Below are 16,521 nucleotides of genomic sequence, written 5' to 3'. Positions count from 1 at the left end.
TGTGTATGTGGGTGGGTGGGCACGTGGGGTGGGTGGGTACCAGTGTGTATGTGGGTGTGTATGTGGGTGGGTGGGTACAGTGTGTATGTGGGTGGGTACGTGGGTGGGTGGGTACAGTGTGTATGTGGGTGGGTGGGTACGTGGGTGGGTGGGTACAGTGTGTATGTGGGTGGGTGGGTACTTGGGTGGGTATATCTGGGTATATATGGGCATAAACTGTATATCCCCGCAGTTATGACGGAAGACTTTTCCGTTTAAAAACTGTGTCAAAGGTATGACACACTTAAAATTCTTCACTATTTAGACTGTATGTTCACATACTTATGACGGGAAACTTTTCCGTCCGAAAATCGGAAGGAAAAGGGTAAATTGAGTGTGTCGCCACGTACCGCGTCTTGTCATTATATGTTTCAATAAAAAAAAATATTCACTGAACGTTTCATGCACATGCACACAATTATGATGGAGAACGTGCCTTCCAAAAACTGTGTCAATCATATGACACAGTACACTTTCAATGTTGGACTGAATAGTCGCGCACTAATTTCATAGAGGAACAGTTTTCCGTCCTAACACATTGTCGATGCACATGGTATGACACACTTAAGTCTACACTATTTAGATTGTATATTCACGCAGTTATAACACAGTACTTTTCCGTCTTGTGTCAATCGTATAACACATAGTTTTCTTTGCACTGTTTAGACTGCATGTTCACCTACTTAAAATTAAAATACTTTTCCGTCCAAAACTGTGTCAATGGTATGACACAATGTCAAAGCAATGTATGCATTGTTTCGACTGTATATCAGTCGTATGTTGCTGTTCAAACATCCAAATTATGAAATCTCGTAATTTGTCGAGTACTACTCCACGTCGTCTGACAGTGTACTCGATAGTGTGACCCCTGGTGTGACCCGGAAACAGATGCGCAACCGGGTGCCACGAAACCCCCATGTGGTACGTATTTCAGTCAAAAACAACATGGCGGAAACCGCCTAAATTCTGAGTAAGGGCGAACTTTGACGCGTTAATCCGTGGATCCAGTATAAGTTGAAGTCATTGTTTGAACTACACAAGGTTCTTTGTACCTTTCTGATTACGGAGATACATTGTATGGTCTCATTTGACGTATCGTGACCTTACTACGACTTTATGTATGGAGCATTCTAAGTACTCAATCCGGCGCGTCACACCGCCATGGTAGTCGCCATTTTCATTTTCCCCGTCTGCAAACCGAGTCCGCCCGCCAGCGCCAGGAAAATACGAATTTTCTCCCTCAAACATCCAAAGAACGGCACACATATAGGACATGGAAACGTCCAGATGATATACTTTACACTTTAGACGGATAATTTGTGGGCAAAAGACGAAAATTTACCCCAAAAGTTGGAGACAATTCACACACACCACGCGGCACAAAAGCGCCGTCACACTAGCTTGCTGCCTGCAGCTGGTCGAACGGACCATACCATGTGTGATAATTGCATAGGGGTGCGAACGGGATTAATCATCATCGCTCTTGATAATTAACCGTCAACTTTCCGCCACCAATCAAAAGTAATTATTCTAGTCGCCCAATTTTGAACTTGTTTTCCGTGCCAAACCCAACGATCAGGATACCTTTTGCCACAGCAAGTGTTTATATTCCCAAATTTGTTTATCCCCCCTCCATTTGTTAATGGGCATTGCGAGTGTGGATATCTCCTTGGTGCTGAACTCACCATCAGTTCCATGTATTAAGTATTGCAGTTGTGCAAACTGTACCACACGCTTTGTTTGGCACAACAGTACACCCATGGAAAAGCGAGGGATTGGTGTATTTTAGTACATATATACAGAATATAGTAAATTGAAGCCTGTATATCAACAAGATCTTTATTTCATCAAGTCACATGCATTTTCTGAGGATTAAGAAAAAGTAATAGGGTTTACGGAAAAACCTGGGTGCCTGCCAGGCCAGGCTACCACAATATCCCTTTTATCTGGATGGTCAAAAATATATTTTTTTTCAACAAGAATAGGAATGGTTCAGTGCAAAGAAATTTTACTTGTTTGAATCATGTAACATAATAATTTTAATTGCAGATAAAGTCCTACAAGTCCACAAAAATGGTGTGGCTTCAGTGTCATTTAAGTCATATAAATGTCAAAGCAGGACACGTTTAAACACTTGATGTCATGCAAGAACAAATGTATAGCAAAGTATGTAATTATGTTTCCAAATGTTTCAAAAAGAGAGAAGGGCAACTAACAGTAGATGATAGGTAGTATATAGTATTGTTATAATGTATAGATTCCTAGCAATTAGCATTAGAATATATCGTCCCAGTATGCAATACTCATGTTCTGCATACTGCATGTCCTCTTGTGCATTTAGCCCATCTGGGCAAGAACATGCAAGATTCATATCATATAATAGAAAACACACGCACAAAAGACAATACATTAAGTCATAGATAAAGAGGATTTATTCTGTATCCTGATTGAGACATGTCCACTTGTCACAGAGCCATTCCTGTAGCTCAACTGTTCAACAGTTTCTCCCCACTGACTGCTCTGCAGTTACAACACACACATACCGTCTCATAAAGCTTCCTTCTTGTATCTTCTAAACTGGATGTTAGAAGAGCAAAACAACCCTATCTAAACAGTCAACTTAAAATGCAACTAACAGAAGCTTTGTGAACTAGAAAAGTTTGGTTACGTACAACAATAACTCAAACTAACTAAAGCTATACAGTCTTCAGAAAAGCTTACTAGTTTGACTCACCAATACAGGAACAAAACACACTAATCTATGGGACTATGAATGTACAATCTTATGGCTGTCAGATTGAAAAGAGTACAAAATCCTTAACACATTCCACAATTCTTTACGAAAAACAAAATTCTGTCACACTGTAATCCTTGCAAAATTAAGACCACTTATCCTTAAGAATAAGAAAATTGCCAATAAAAGAAAGCTCTGCTTTCTTGGTTTCAAATACTGCAATTAAGTATGCCAGTACAATACTGAACCCTGCACAGCATATTACAGATTAAACCATAGGTATGTGTTAGTTACCATAGTTCACAACAGAAAGTCCAGCTTTCCATTTAGTATACATTTTTTTACGGTGGTTATTTTTTTAAGATGGTTACCTTGGATCTGAAGTTTAAAATGAAGGCAACATCAGTGTAATATTCATACAACTGCTGTGTATGATATTAAAAGTGGCCTGGTTATAATACTGCCTATACAGTACTTGTACATAGCTCTGCTTTAATGACCATTATAAAGCAGCTACTTGTATTTGTGTCATTGTAGTTTTTGGTGACAGATATCTGTTATTCTATGGTTTCTGGCAAGGTTTGAAATGTAGTGGCAAGGGTGTGACCAATAGGATCCAGCCTTGTATGTGACCAATCAAGATGATCCTCTCAGAAATGGAACCATGCAGCTGATTGGCTGAAAGGGCCCAGTGGTTTCTGGCAAGGTTTGAAATGAAGTGGCAAGCGGGTGACCAATAGGACCCAGCCTTGTACATGTATGTGACCAATCAAAATAGTCGTCTGAAAAATGGAACCAGCTGATTGGTGGAGGGTCCTGTCAATTTTTTGTGTAGAATAACAGACCAGTCTGTTCAAAACAACAGGGTCAACCTGTTCAAACTGTAGCCGACACAGTAGCTGATTCTCCTAACATGTTCTGTATCACATGCTAGACTTAACAACTGTTTTCTCAGAGTAGAGAATGAAAACACACTAAAAGTAGTAGTTTACATTGCATGTAAAAACTGTCTACAATTTGACAGTCATTTCCAAGTGAAACAAACCTCTTATCAAAGAGGTTCTACTTCTAACATCTATGTTAGGACTCGAACCCTGTACCTTCTGGTCCTAACTTAGCTCCTCAAAGCCATTGACTTGGCGTTCTTTAGTCTTACATTCCAGTTGTAAGTATTACACACCATGTTGAATATTGCTTTTTAGTTCCTAGTTCTAGGCCTCTTGAAAATTCTACTCCTCAGTGACTCTGAACAAACCAGATGGCTGAAACAATATTTCCAACACGGAGTCGATAGAGCACCTTTCGAACTTCCATCTCTTACTAGCTTGTCACTTCACGATTTTCTCTTTCCACAGATTTTTTTTCCAAAATCACGTCACGGAATTGAGAAGTGTGATTTCCACAGTTGTACCAATCTGTGTAGATTCCCGTGGTTTTCACGAAGCGGTGAAGACAGCGTGTTGTAGCAGTTCCCGCGTGGACGGCCGGTCTGATCCGGTCTGTTCCAGACACCTCAGCACCAGGTCTCGCAGTCCGGGTGAAAAGTTCTGTGGCAGCGGTGGAGGCTCGCTGGAACTCGCAATCTGGGGAGGAAATATAACCTGTCACAAACCTTTCTTTCTTAACGTTCAAAACAATAAATCTCTTCATTCTGGTAGTTAAAGCATATACAACAAGTATTCAGACACCCCATGAAATATTTAGATCTTGTGTGATGGTGACTGTGTCCCCTTCTCATTCACCATTGTGTCTACAAGTCTTTCTTATTGTGCAGGGGAAACAACACCGACTGTCAAGGAGGTCATGTATTGAGAAGCAAAACACCTTCAAAGAACAAGAATTCGGAGATATCAGACCTCCATGGAATATTTAGATCTTGTGTGATGGTGACTGTGTCCTCTTCTCATTCACCATTGTGTCTACAAGTATTTCTTTATCGTGCAAGTGAAATAACACAGTTGTCAGCTATAAAGGAGGTCATGTATTAAAAAAAAAAACCCTTCAAGAACAATTAACACGCAACTTTCTCATGGAGGTAATAAAAGAACTTAAAGAACACCATTAAAGGCATGAGATACTTGGAATGGCAAAGTGGAATTATTCCAGGCAGGCAGCCCAACATGATTAACAAAATTAGTAGAATATCAAGTTTACAAAACCCTTGGACCTACCCTGAAGATGAGCGCCAGATGGTTGTCTACTGCGTTGGCGTTCCATGGTGGGGAGGCTGTGCCCATCTCGATGACGGTACAGCCGATACTCCAGACGTCACAGGAGCGCCCGTACTGCTCCCCACGAAGGACCTCCGGTGCCATGAAGGCAATGGTGCCTAAGGAGGCAGGAACAAGGCTATTACTGGGATGTTCGGATATCAAAAGGAGTCAGATCTAAGACAGGCAACCAAAACTAGAAAAGTAGGGAACTTTCTTTTCAAAGCTGTTAGAATATATTTGAGACCTAACTTTATTCAGTTTATAAAAGAAGAGTTCCATTAAAGCCAAGCAACCAACTCTAAGACAAGTTAAGGGAAATTTAAATTGAAAGTTGTTTCTTGTATTTGGGACATGATGTTTCTACAGCTTGTCTTGGTTGTTTTGGGATCCTTATAATAGTCAAAGTCAGAAATGATAAAAATATATGAGGGCCTGATGTAGTCAATTTCTTGCCTTGTTTTTTAAGATTTTTTAAAAAGACATGTACTTTAGCAGCTGCAATGTCTTTCCAAGGCCTGTCTGAAAATCAGTGAGTGACACTACTGTCCAGTTGTGATCATGAGCCACTCTGGCTAAAGAAGATGAAGAAATAAGAAATTGGGAGTTTCTGTGTACAGTACTGACCCAGTAGCTGTCCCTGGAACTCCCCTGCTCCTGTCAGCTTGGTGGCCAGCCGTGCTGCTGTCCCAAAGTCAGCAATCCTCAGTCTGGTCCCTGTACTGTCAACTAGCAGGTTAGCTCCTGAGGAAAATTACACCAGAACATCAACATAAGGAAACATCTTTCCCAGGAACCGAAATACTTTTTTCTTGGTTACACGTAAAATTGAAGTTAATTCAGTATTCTCTAGATATACAACATGATACATAAGATAATCTTTGAAGAATTTCTGAAGAGAACCGGTTTTCTCTCTTACCCTTGATGTCTCTGTGGATGATGCAGTTGTCATGGAGATAAGACACACCCAAGAGGACCTGCCGGGTGAAGTTCTTGATGACCGTGTCTGAAAAAGCTCCATACTGATCTAGCAGACCAGCAACAGAGCCCCCTAGCAGAATAGAGGAAAAATGCAGCATGTCAGTCATCAATAAAAAATGTGCAACATTTTTATCATCAGCATTTCATTGGCCTTATAATAAATGTTCCAAATACTTTCATTCATTATCTTTGAGTCTGATGAAGTTTGGGATTTGATGACATTGGGAAGGAGTCTGACCAGATTTAGGCCACACCTACATGTACCTTTATTTGCAAATTTGAATCAAATTTAAGTTAATTATGTGTCAAATTTGCCAACCACTGCTGACCTACTCCCAAATGGCTGCCAGTCAACTAAGGCTGAACCTCTCTTCCACACCAGAACGTATTAAACATTTTGAAACATTTGGCTGGCGTTGCTGAACAGTACTAGCCAACCTTGCTCTTGACCTACTGCTAACCATGGTTGGGGGAGTTTGGCAGTGTTTGGGAGACCATATTCGACTATGTGTGACAGGGGCTTTACCTACTGCTAACCATGGTTGGGGGAGTTTGGTAGTGTTTGGGAGACCATATTCCGCTATGTGTGACAGGAGTTTTACCTGGCATCCACTCCTGGAAGATGTTGAAGTGTGTTCCCTCCTGTGTGGCCCCCAGGACTCGGACAATGTTGGGATGATCCAGCCGTGCCATCAGCTGGATCTCTCCCCGGATCTCCTCTGCAACCTTCTCCTGTTCCGTCGGAGAGTTACGACAGAACGACACCTGGAACACAAACGAGCAGTTTTGATTGGCTGAGAAACAGATGTGTTATGCCGAAGCGCAGTTATATACCGGCTATACTGATACAGAATGGATGAATCTTAAATTGTTTTATTTTACGCCACAGGACAGTTAGATACAAGGTTGACAAAATAGAAAAAGAATGAAAAGACAAATACTAATATATAGCAGTTGTGCAAGATCAAAAGTTTACATGGGTTCATTTTCTTACTTGTGTTCTACTTATTATATAACTGTTTTGCAGTTCTGCAATTAAAGGCATCCAATGCAATTTCAGGTGGCAGAACTGGATTTTCAGTCAATTTTCTGGTCATTCTGTATGATTTGGAAAAGTAATGCAAAGAATTATATATAATAAACAGTAGAGTCCTTACCTGTTTACATGCCATGAGCGTGCCAGTCTGTACGTCACGTGCCTGATAACATGTAGAGAAGGCCCCTGTACCGATCATGGTCCCCTTCAGCCACTGCTGGTCCATCTTATACGCACCACCCTGCTTCCCACCCTTCAGGTGCTGGACAACAAAGCAGCCATAAATAAGTTAAAGATCTTATCACGTTTAATGTTCTAAATTTCTGCATTGCCAGGGCCAACTTATTCATATCTATTCATTAAACAGCCTGAGTATCTCGAGCTCTGCATATGATTACACACTGTGCTTTACAACATTGTAGTATCATGAAAACCTTCTGTACCTGCAGGAAAACTTATCCGAGTTATAAGCAGCCCTAATTTACCTTGGGCTGCACATGGATGATGAGTTCCTTCTCCTCCGTCCTCCTGGTCAGACCAGGAACTCTGGGAAGGGCCTGCTGAGGAAGGGTGGACATCTCCATGGCAACAGCCAATGCCTGGGCTTCCTCCACCTCCACCTGTTCCTTACAGGACGTGGAGTAAACCACAGGCCCTCCCTCAAGGACTTTGGTACTGCTGGCCGAGAAGCCCGGAGCCACCTCGCTCTCGAAGGACACTCTCAGTCCGTTCTGTCCCGCCGCGACCACGGTCAGCTGCTCGGCGTTGTGGCACTGGTTGTTGTGGTGCCCGCCGTTCATAATCTCGCGGTTTTCTCTCTGCACTTCATCATCATCATCATTGTTGCCCCCCTCCCCACCTGTGTGACTCTGTTCTGTGTTGTTGTTGTCTGGTTGTGGTGATCTTGCTGAGTGTACGGGAGAGGGGGGTGGTGTTAACACCCCAGCAGGACCAGTACCAGGCTGCGGCCCTGCCTGTGTGGGTGCTGGTATATCCACACTACTGCCGGGTGATGTAGAAGGTGTGTTATAGTGTGGGGTGACACACGGAGTGGAGTCAGCCGACGCACCAGCCGGGGTTTCCTTGGGAGCTTTACAGGGGCTGGTAGGAACAGAGGCGAGAAGCCAGTCTTTACTGATCCCCAGCTCCGCGGCTAGAGCCAGGAGACTTTCCATCAGACTAGTGTGGCGCCGTGAGGTGTACGTGCTCAGGATACTGAAGATGTACTTGAAGACAGAAGGCACAGACGACACCCAGCGAGCTATCTTGAGGAAGAGATCTTTTGACTGCTTGGCCAGTTTGGGGTGTGGACTCTTGACGCATTCACACACGTAGGATAGAACAGAGGCGAGAGGCTCTGTGTCAAAAGGAGGGCTGTTACTGCGGGGAGACTGGCTGCCCTGCCGGACAAAGTGGTTGGGGAAGTCTTCGATGATTCTCTCGATGACGTTGAGTCGCCCGAGGAAGTACTGCCAGGCTGCGTCGGCAGGGGGAGGGGCCAGGATACAGGACAGGAGGAACGGGAGGTCCCCCACGGCCAGGGACTCGGCACGGGGCAGCTCCGAGGCCGTCGCTAGCCCGCCATCCTGGCCTTTAGCCAGCTCCAGGAGAGTGGACAGGGACAGCTGACAGGTACGGCTAGTTATGGGGAGAAAAAATTAATTAGTCATTATATATGTTTATATCGTACAAGGAAAACATATAATTTTTGCTCTGTTCCTCTTTTTGCATTCCAAACAAATAAAGTCAATGCCCTGGACAAGACTTTCCTAGTTTCCAATTTCTATTAATCTGTCTTGATTCTTTAAGACCAAAATTTTGTAAATCCCACTTTCTTCTACTTACTGCTCATGCAGTGTCCGTACTACCAAAATGTACTATCACAGAATTGATATTAGATGTATTCTTAAGCACAAGACTCTGTAACACTTACTTTCTTCTATTCTTTGCTCCATCAGTACACTTGATGAGGATGACATCAACCACAGGCCTCAGCATGTCCTGTAGACATGAGACCTGGTCCTCTGTCCGACACACTGTGTACGCTGACATGTCCCGCAGACTTCTCTGTATGTAGAGAAACAAAAATCACCGGGTGAGACACAAAAGCTTACAGTTTCCTCTACAATATATGCTACATATGTTGACCAGAACTGTTGCTTGAGCGCAGCATACTTTATAGTAACAGAAAGCATTTTAACTTGTACACACGACTTACTATCACGGTAAAAGCTTAGCAATGGCATTTTGCTGGTAGACTAAGCTTAGTTTAATGACATATCTTTCCTTATTTTTACATGTCCGTCAAGCTAACAGATTGGGCAAAATTTTCGTTTATCATGAGCGGCAAAGTTTTAAAAAATGACAAAGACAGATGCTGGCTAGAACACTGATAGTGATATTTTTGCTTACCAGTGATGCGACATAGACATTATAGACAGGATCCCTACACAGCATGGCCAGGATGTTACAGCAGACCCTGAGGACAGATGTCCACTGAGCAGGGTCCTCCTCCTCTTCCTCATCCTCCTCCATCTGTATCAGCCTCCTGGCCACCTCATGGGACAGACACATCAACCCCGCCTCACGTACTGACCAGTCACGCGAGAACAGGCAGCTCACAAGGTTGTACCCAAACAACTGCAGGACATCAGGAAAAGTAGGTATTATAGTGTATTATTCTAATAAAAGCTGTTACATTGTACATGTGGTTAGCGATCCTAGAGGTTTGTGTTTTTAGTGTTCAAATAGCTTGTATATAAGTGACAGTGCACCTCATAAGGGGTTCTGCTATACTGTAACTTTGAGAAGTGCAATAAAAACCAGAAGATGTGTTACATCTATGAAGGTTAGACATCCAGGTAAAAAGAAACAAAAGTAAAGCCTAGGAAAAATAACCTGTTTCCAGTCTCTGTCCTGGGTCAGTAGGTAGCCTGTATCTTTTTTTTTTAGATTTCGGGTTGTTTCTCAGGTTGTGTAGTTCTATTATCAATGAAAACACAAATAAAGAAGAGACGAGTTGTGATCTGTTACCTCTATCCATGGTGCGGCCATGTCGCGATGTTCCGGGGGGATGGGTTCAGAGTGGGGCAGGTGTACCCCCTCCCCGGGGAGGGGGTGTACGGGGGACGGGGCACGGGAGTTGGGTGGAGCCTGGCTACCTTCGTCCTGAACCCTGCGGACAGATGGCAGCAACATGTATGGGATCACTCACTAATGCTAAAATAACTGAATTTTAAGACAACCGAGTTAAAAACTTGAGTTCTAAAATTTGTTCATTTTCATAATGTACATCATGACAATTGTATTATGTGGTTTCTGTTTTCTCTTTGTAGTCCAGTGAAGATTATGTAAGTTAGATTTGTACTAAGTTGTTTTTTCTCTTCCACATATGTACTAGTACTAGTATTACCCAATAGATTTATAGATGCTTTTCTTTTGGCATGTTCTCCTGTTTCTCACATTATGGAGCATGATGAAAATGCAATTAAAAAAAGATGAAACATTTGCACAGCTGTAACTTTTCTGTAATTTTACTAGAAGTTTGAGTCTTACCCTTCTCCCTCCTCTGTCCAGACTGCCCGACAGAGAGGACAGCTGAAGGCATCTCCTTGTCTCTTACAGGCTTCAGCCCCTGGGGAGAAAAGAAAACAACAACTCATATCAGCAAAACATTACATGTAAATGATCACTAAATCCTTGAGTAAAAATTCTTTGGGCAATGGTATTTCCTTTCCTTCTTGTTAACAAAAATGGAAAAAAGGCTAACTTGCTTTCAGTTGTTGGAGAAAGTACTGTAATTTTTTCAAAGTACTTTTATATTCATGGTTTTTGGGGTCACTTGTGTACTGTGAAATTATCATTAACGTGAACAAATAATCACGCCATCTTTTTCTGCACCTGCTGCCACCTCACACATATAATTCTGTGAACATGTCCATTTTTGTTAGACCGCAAACTTTTGCTAACACGAACGTAAAGTGATTTACAGTAAATGTGTACTTACAGACAGCCACACACTGGTGGTGCATCTGGTTGTTACAGCCGTCATCACACGACGTCAGACTTTCACCATCCACCATCTCTAACAGACAGATGGGACAGGTGTCATCTTCTGGTTTTACTCTGGAAGAAAAACACAAACAATACATGTAACAGGGCTCGAAATACTGGGTACATGTACTTGATGCACCCCAAAATTTTATTCTACTTTGTGAAATAAAAAAACTACTGTCCAGAAATGTAATTCCCAACTGGAAATAGTTGATAACAATTCCTTACAGTTCTTGTAATATTTTTTTTTGATAGTCACCCAGCTATATGACTTTGTATGAAAGAACAAACTGTTTGCAGTACCTCTTCTCATCACCAGAGGTCTCTTCTTCCGGTTTAGCACCATCAGACTCAGCCACATCCTCGGCCTTGTTGGGTGTCTGCGGAGGCCGTCTCCGCCACACACGGTTTCTTTTCCTGGCCTCAAAGTTCCTGAAAAGACTCTCCACCTGAAACATCAAGATATGCGCATTGTTAACGCATTGACGAAAACAGAAAAATCTGTTGCTTCGTATCTTTTCTGAAAAAATCTGAGAACCAACAAATCAAATTGGTGAGGTCTTTGTGTTTCAAGTTCAAAACCATGTGAATCTTGTATGGTACAAGATCACACAGTACAGCACACACAAACACCTGCACTCTCCCACACCACACCACCATAACCCCACAACTACACTAACAAGGATCCAATCCAGACTATTTGAACCCTTGAACAGCTAACTGGGCATGACAGGCCCTCTTTGAGTGGTGGGCAGGGCTCTGGTACAGATGTGGGGACAGCTGTTACGTGGGTCAAGTCAGATTTCCGCTATTTCTCACACGGTAGCCCATTTATAGCGCTGGGATTATCGAGCCCACCCCGGAAACTGTGTGTACTGTTTGGTGTCACGCTAATGTGTTTGAATATACAGAACTTAAGGAAGGACTGCCAACATTCAAACCTAGAAATGGTTGTATGAACATGAACTTAAATGGCTATTCCATAAAAGAGAAATGGTAAAACTGCAATAATCTGAATATGGGAAACTGTACGATATTAGGACATGTTGCCCCACATTTAATAGCACTTTTACATCACCATTTTATACTTAAAACAGGCCCAAGATGCCTTTATTTTCTGGGTGGTACCATTTTCTTTTACAGTTTTCTTCATTTTTGCTCCATGAATGTCGATATAAATTGGGATAGTGTTGTTTCAACTTAGCATGTAGATAAGTACCAGAATATTGACTTTCAAAAGTTTGGTTTTCTAGACCTAAAAACTGTATTGAACACAAGTTGCTGCCCCACTCCCCGTAAATATTTGAAACCAACCCTGTTATGTTATGGTGGAAAAATGAGGGTAATTTCCCATCCAGAGTTTGAAGAGGACGGGAACCAACTGTGTCTACAAACCAACTCCCTGGTGAACAATACGGCCTGTCAACCCAACATGCCTCTCCTGAAACCACATCCCCATGCATTTCCTACTTGGGTTTTCAAGAATTCCGAAAATTGTCCCTCATCATATTCTATTCCACCCACGGTTCTAAACGAGGATTTGTCCCTGGTTAGAGAGGATATGATTACTTCTCTTGGGAAACAAGTACAGCCATAGTGGAAATTGGATTCCTTAATTTTGTTGGGAAAACTATAACTGTCATGGAGCTATGATTTAGGCTATTAAGTCTTTATATTTACTTGTAATGCTACATGTCAAAAATGCAATTCTTGTTTGTCTACAATGCATTTAGAAAATGACAATGATATAATATACAGCATATAATATGTAATATGCTGTTATTATTTAGTGTTTGAGCTTTTTGTCATCAATGTAAAATGAAAGTTGTATTTAGTGAGTATTTTCCACTCTTTGTTGACAAAGAAAAAATGGCTACTAGTTATCAATATTTTCAACTAAGACAAAAACTGTCTGCACTGTTTTAAACAGTAAGCCCTCAGCATCTTTTACATGTTCTCTTAAGCTTATTATCACTGAAATTCCCTTATATGTACCCTGTGGACTCCATGTTATAGTGGAGGTCTATTGTACATGTATTATGCCTGAGGAAAAGAATGTGCTATATACAAAATAGGACATCACTAGGAATAGTTGTGGAATGCATGGAACAAAAGGGCAACACAGAAATTATCTTCACAAGCCAAGTAGATGTTGGCTTATTATATCATTTTTGGAAGTGTGGATCATTCTTAAAACTATTTAGAAACCATTTCCATTATTTCTTTTATGTAGGTGGTAACAGTCAATCGAGCAAATAAAATCCACAAACACATACATTTGTATATAAACCCAGTACATGGCATGGACCAGTGCAGGTTTGGTGCAGGTAGACAACAGAAATACCTGCACTAACCTGCATATGCCCAGTACATGGACCAATGCAAGTAGCATATGCACAAGCCCTGCTTAAGTTATAAAATGTAAAGCATACTCATAATGGTTCTACTTATTGGACTACTGTACTTTTCTAGAAACAACAGTTTTAGTTAGGATCCCTACACATTATACAGCCACAGTTCACTTAATGAAGAAGCTAAAAATACCCCCCACCCACATACCTCGTAGTTCCTGAGTGTCTTCCTCTGTAGCAGGGGGTTGGTTTCGGCCACCTGGAACACCCGCAGCATGATGAACAGCAGGTGCACACACGGCATGTGTTTCCCGCAGCTGCAGCTCTGGGGAAAACCACATGTACCGGATACAGGTCAGTTTGTAGACTAACTAGTACAAATACATCTCACATGGCAGACTTCGAAAACACTTCCTCAGACATGTATGGTGAGTAACTATAGTGTAACAGTGGGGAACCACTTCAAACGTCAGTAACTGGCCAGTCTAATTGGTCTGAAACTTTAGTTTTAGCCTTGTGCCTTTGTGGTTAGTGTGTTAGGTTCATGGCTGGTGTCCTGGGTTTGGCACCGGTTTGAATCCCAGGAGCACTACTTGCCCTTTATTCACCGCCAAGGCCCGGGTTCGATTCCCGGTTTGGGAACCAATGAAACACAAAGCTACTGAAGCAACTCGCTCCCAGGATTCGAACCCACACCGAATCAGAGCTGTCTACTCACGAAACCAATGCACTACTTACTAACCGCAAGGTTAAAAGGTCCAGACTGGCCAGCTGGTGACAATTGAACCCAACTGTTACACTAGAAACAGTAGACTTCACAAATACCATCAACATTTCCTTGGTTGAATCAACCTCCCAAGATATAGGTCAAGATTGGAACTAGTACAAATACATGTCACATGGCAGACTTCAAAAACACTTCCTCAGGCATGTTACTACCGGATACAGGTGCACAAATGTTAGACTTCAAAAACATGGTTAACATTTCCTTAGGCAAGTCAACCTCCCAAGTGAGGAAAATAGGAAGAAATAGGTCAAGATATCATTTCAAACAGGATACACTTGAACTACATACATATTTGATACTTCCTCTAAGTCAGACCACCCACACTAACAAGAACAGAAGGGATAACTCAGTCCTAACTAGTATTTTTAGGCAATATATGTGTGGATTGTATAAGATTTGGATCAAATTATCAAACACAATGATCACTCACCTGTTGACCAATTAGCACGCGGTGCTTGTCGTCAGGGGAGTCCCCGCCCACCAACAGTGAGTTGGGTCCACTCTGCTGTAACAGGTACAGCCTCATGCGCTGCACTCTGCGGATCTTCTTCTGTAGTTTCTCCATCTCGTCCGTCGAACCAGCGGCGCCCGTCGGAGTCCCGCGTCCGCTCCCGGGCGACGACGGGCGACTGGATGTCGGCGTGCTTTTCCCGCGCCCGCTCGCACTCTGGTGCGACTTGGAGCGGAACAGTTTGTGCCCTCTTCTCGCCGGACATGACGGGCGGTGAAACGGAGCCTCGTTACAGTTACACATGTCCGTTCTAACCTTGTGCATGGTTGGTCCCTTTGCTCCTTTCCCGCGGTTGGCACCGAAACTCGGGGACAGTGACCGACGCCGGCGGACTTTGGTGGAGCGGCCGCCGCTGCTGTTGGAACTGGAGGTTGTGACGTCCGTGACGTCACTAGGGTCGTTACTGGGAGTCGGGGAGGGAGTGTGCCTCTTGTTGAAGAACTGGATTTTGCTCTGCACGCTTCCAAACGAAGACTGGTTCTGTGAGTTCTGAGAGTTTTCTGCGTTCTCCACGTTGTTTGACTCAGGATCTACCACTACTACCTGGGGGAGGACAGCTCCTTGTGCAAAAACTGGGGCCTTGGCAAGCTGGGGAGGAACCGATAGACACAACATCAGTATGTGTCAAAGTAATGACCTTCCAAGCAATTTCGTGTAATTTACTTTCTATCAAAACTGATATTATAGTGATGACCTACAATTTACAGTAATTTAAAAATAAGTTAAATAAAGTGATGGTTCTTTTGTTCACTGGTGGTCACTTCTGTACCACAAACTTATCATTACCATTAACAAATAATTTGGCCACTTTCTTTATGCTGCACCTGCCGCCACCGCGAACATATATACTTCCACGATCATGTCTATTTTTCTTAGACTGCTAACTTTTGCTACTGTGAATATGAACTGATTACTAGCATTAAGCTTTCCTTACTCACCATTGGTCCCTTCTGCTTCCTGGCTAGAGCGTGTTGCCGTCCACGCAGCTTCTCCCGGATTTCTGAGCCGCCCAGACAAGCCTCCAGTAACACAGACGAGGCAGCTATTCGAATGCTGGGAATGACGAAAGTTTGAATTTATTTAAACTTGTAAATTTTGGGGTTTTGAATTAGTTTGGGCATGGTAGGCAATCAATGTTTGATACAAATATAAATACACATGTAATATAAAATAATCTTATTGCCTCTTAACATTAAAAGGAAAGTCTGGATATGTCATGGATTCTTTTAAAAAGACAATACAAATGAATACTCAGTATGCAAATAATGATTTCTGTGTTTTTTCCCTCATTCATTATCGTGATTTCTTTTTTTTTCAATATTGGTGATTATTGTTACACATAATCTATTACAATGTACAAATAAGATGGATAGTGAGGTACAGATAGATTTTCATTCATTTGTAAGTATAACTTGGTGTCCAATATCAATACATATCTGTTTAATTAAGAGGGAAGGGGTTTTCCCATTACCTGGACTCACCTGACATTCCTATGATCATTACATTGTACAAGTAATTTACAATCCACAACTGACATCCACTAGTTTTGTCATATCAGACGAGTAAATGTTTAAGATTTTGATTATTTGACTGCGTAGGAATGATAAACATCAACAGATCCATTCAAATTGTTGACAAAGGTGTGAAAGTTGTGGGATCTTAACGACTTCCGTTGATAATTAATGGACGATTGGAATTCCGGGCTGATGAGTCATAGGAAAGTCAGACATGCACACAGCGGGGGAGGTACCGAGCTTAATCAAAATTCAAAACAAAAACACTGCAAAAATCAACACAAAACTGAGAAAAACAATCATGC

At 42.2% G+C, this 16,521-nt stretch overlaps 1 protein-coding gene across 1 annotated transcript; it reads right to left on the bottom strand.

Annotated features, from left to right (window-relative positions):
• Positions 1-2,453: 2,453 nt before the first annotated feature.
• LOC109485987 (mitogen-activated protein kinase kinase kinase 1-like) lies at positions 2,454-16,190 on the bottom strand. The gene is made up of 17 exons (XM_019789684.1): positions 16,174-16,190; positions 15,641-15,755; positions 14,622-15,290; positions 13,613-13,729; positions 11,357-11,502; positions 11,007-11,125; positions 10,556-10,634; positions 10,034-10,175; positions 9,413-9,640; positions 8,934-9,067; positions 7,486-8,638; positions 7,122-7,262; positions 6,567-6,729; positions 5,903-6,034; positions 5,611-5,727; positions 4,945-5,102; positions 2,454-4,356 (listed from the first exon to the last, which is right to left on the bottom strand). Exons 1-17 carry the CDS (start codon positions 16,188-16,190, stop codon positions 4,210-4,212), a joined length of 3,777 nt encoding a protein of 1,258 aa, XP_019645243.1. The 3' UTR covers positions 2,454-4,209.
• Between the last annotated feature and the right edge of the window lie 331 nt (positions 16,191-16,521).

Source organism: Branchiostoma belcheri, unplaced genomic scaffold (genome assembly GCF_001625305.1).
Source record: "Branchiostoma belcheri isolate BF01 breed outbred unplaced genomic scaffold, Haploidv18h27 scaffold8, whole genome shotgun sequence".
In the NCBI taxonomy this organism is placed as follows: domain Eukaryota; kingdom Metazoa; phylum Chordata; class Leptocardii; order Amphioxiformes; family Branchiostomatidae; genus Branchiostoma; species Branchiostoma belcheri.
Note: the sequence above shows the minus strand (reverse complement) of the source record. Positions and strands in the feature narration are given on the sequence as shown.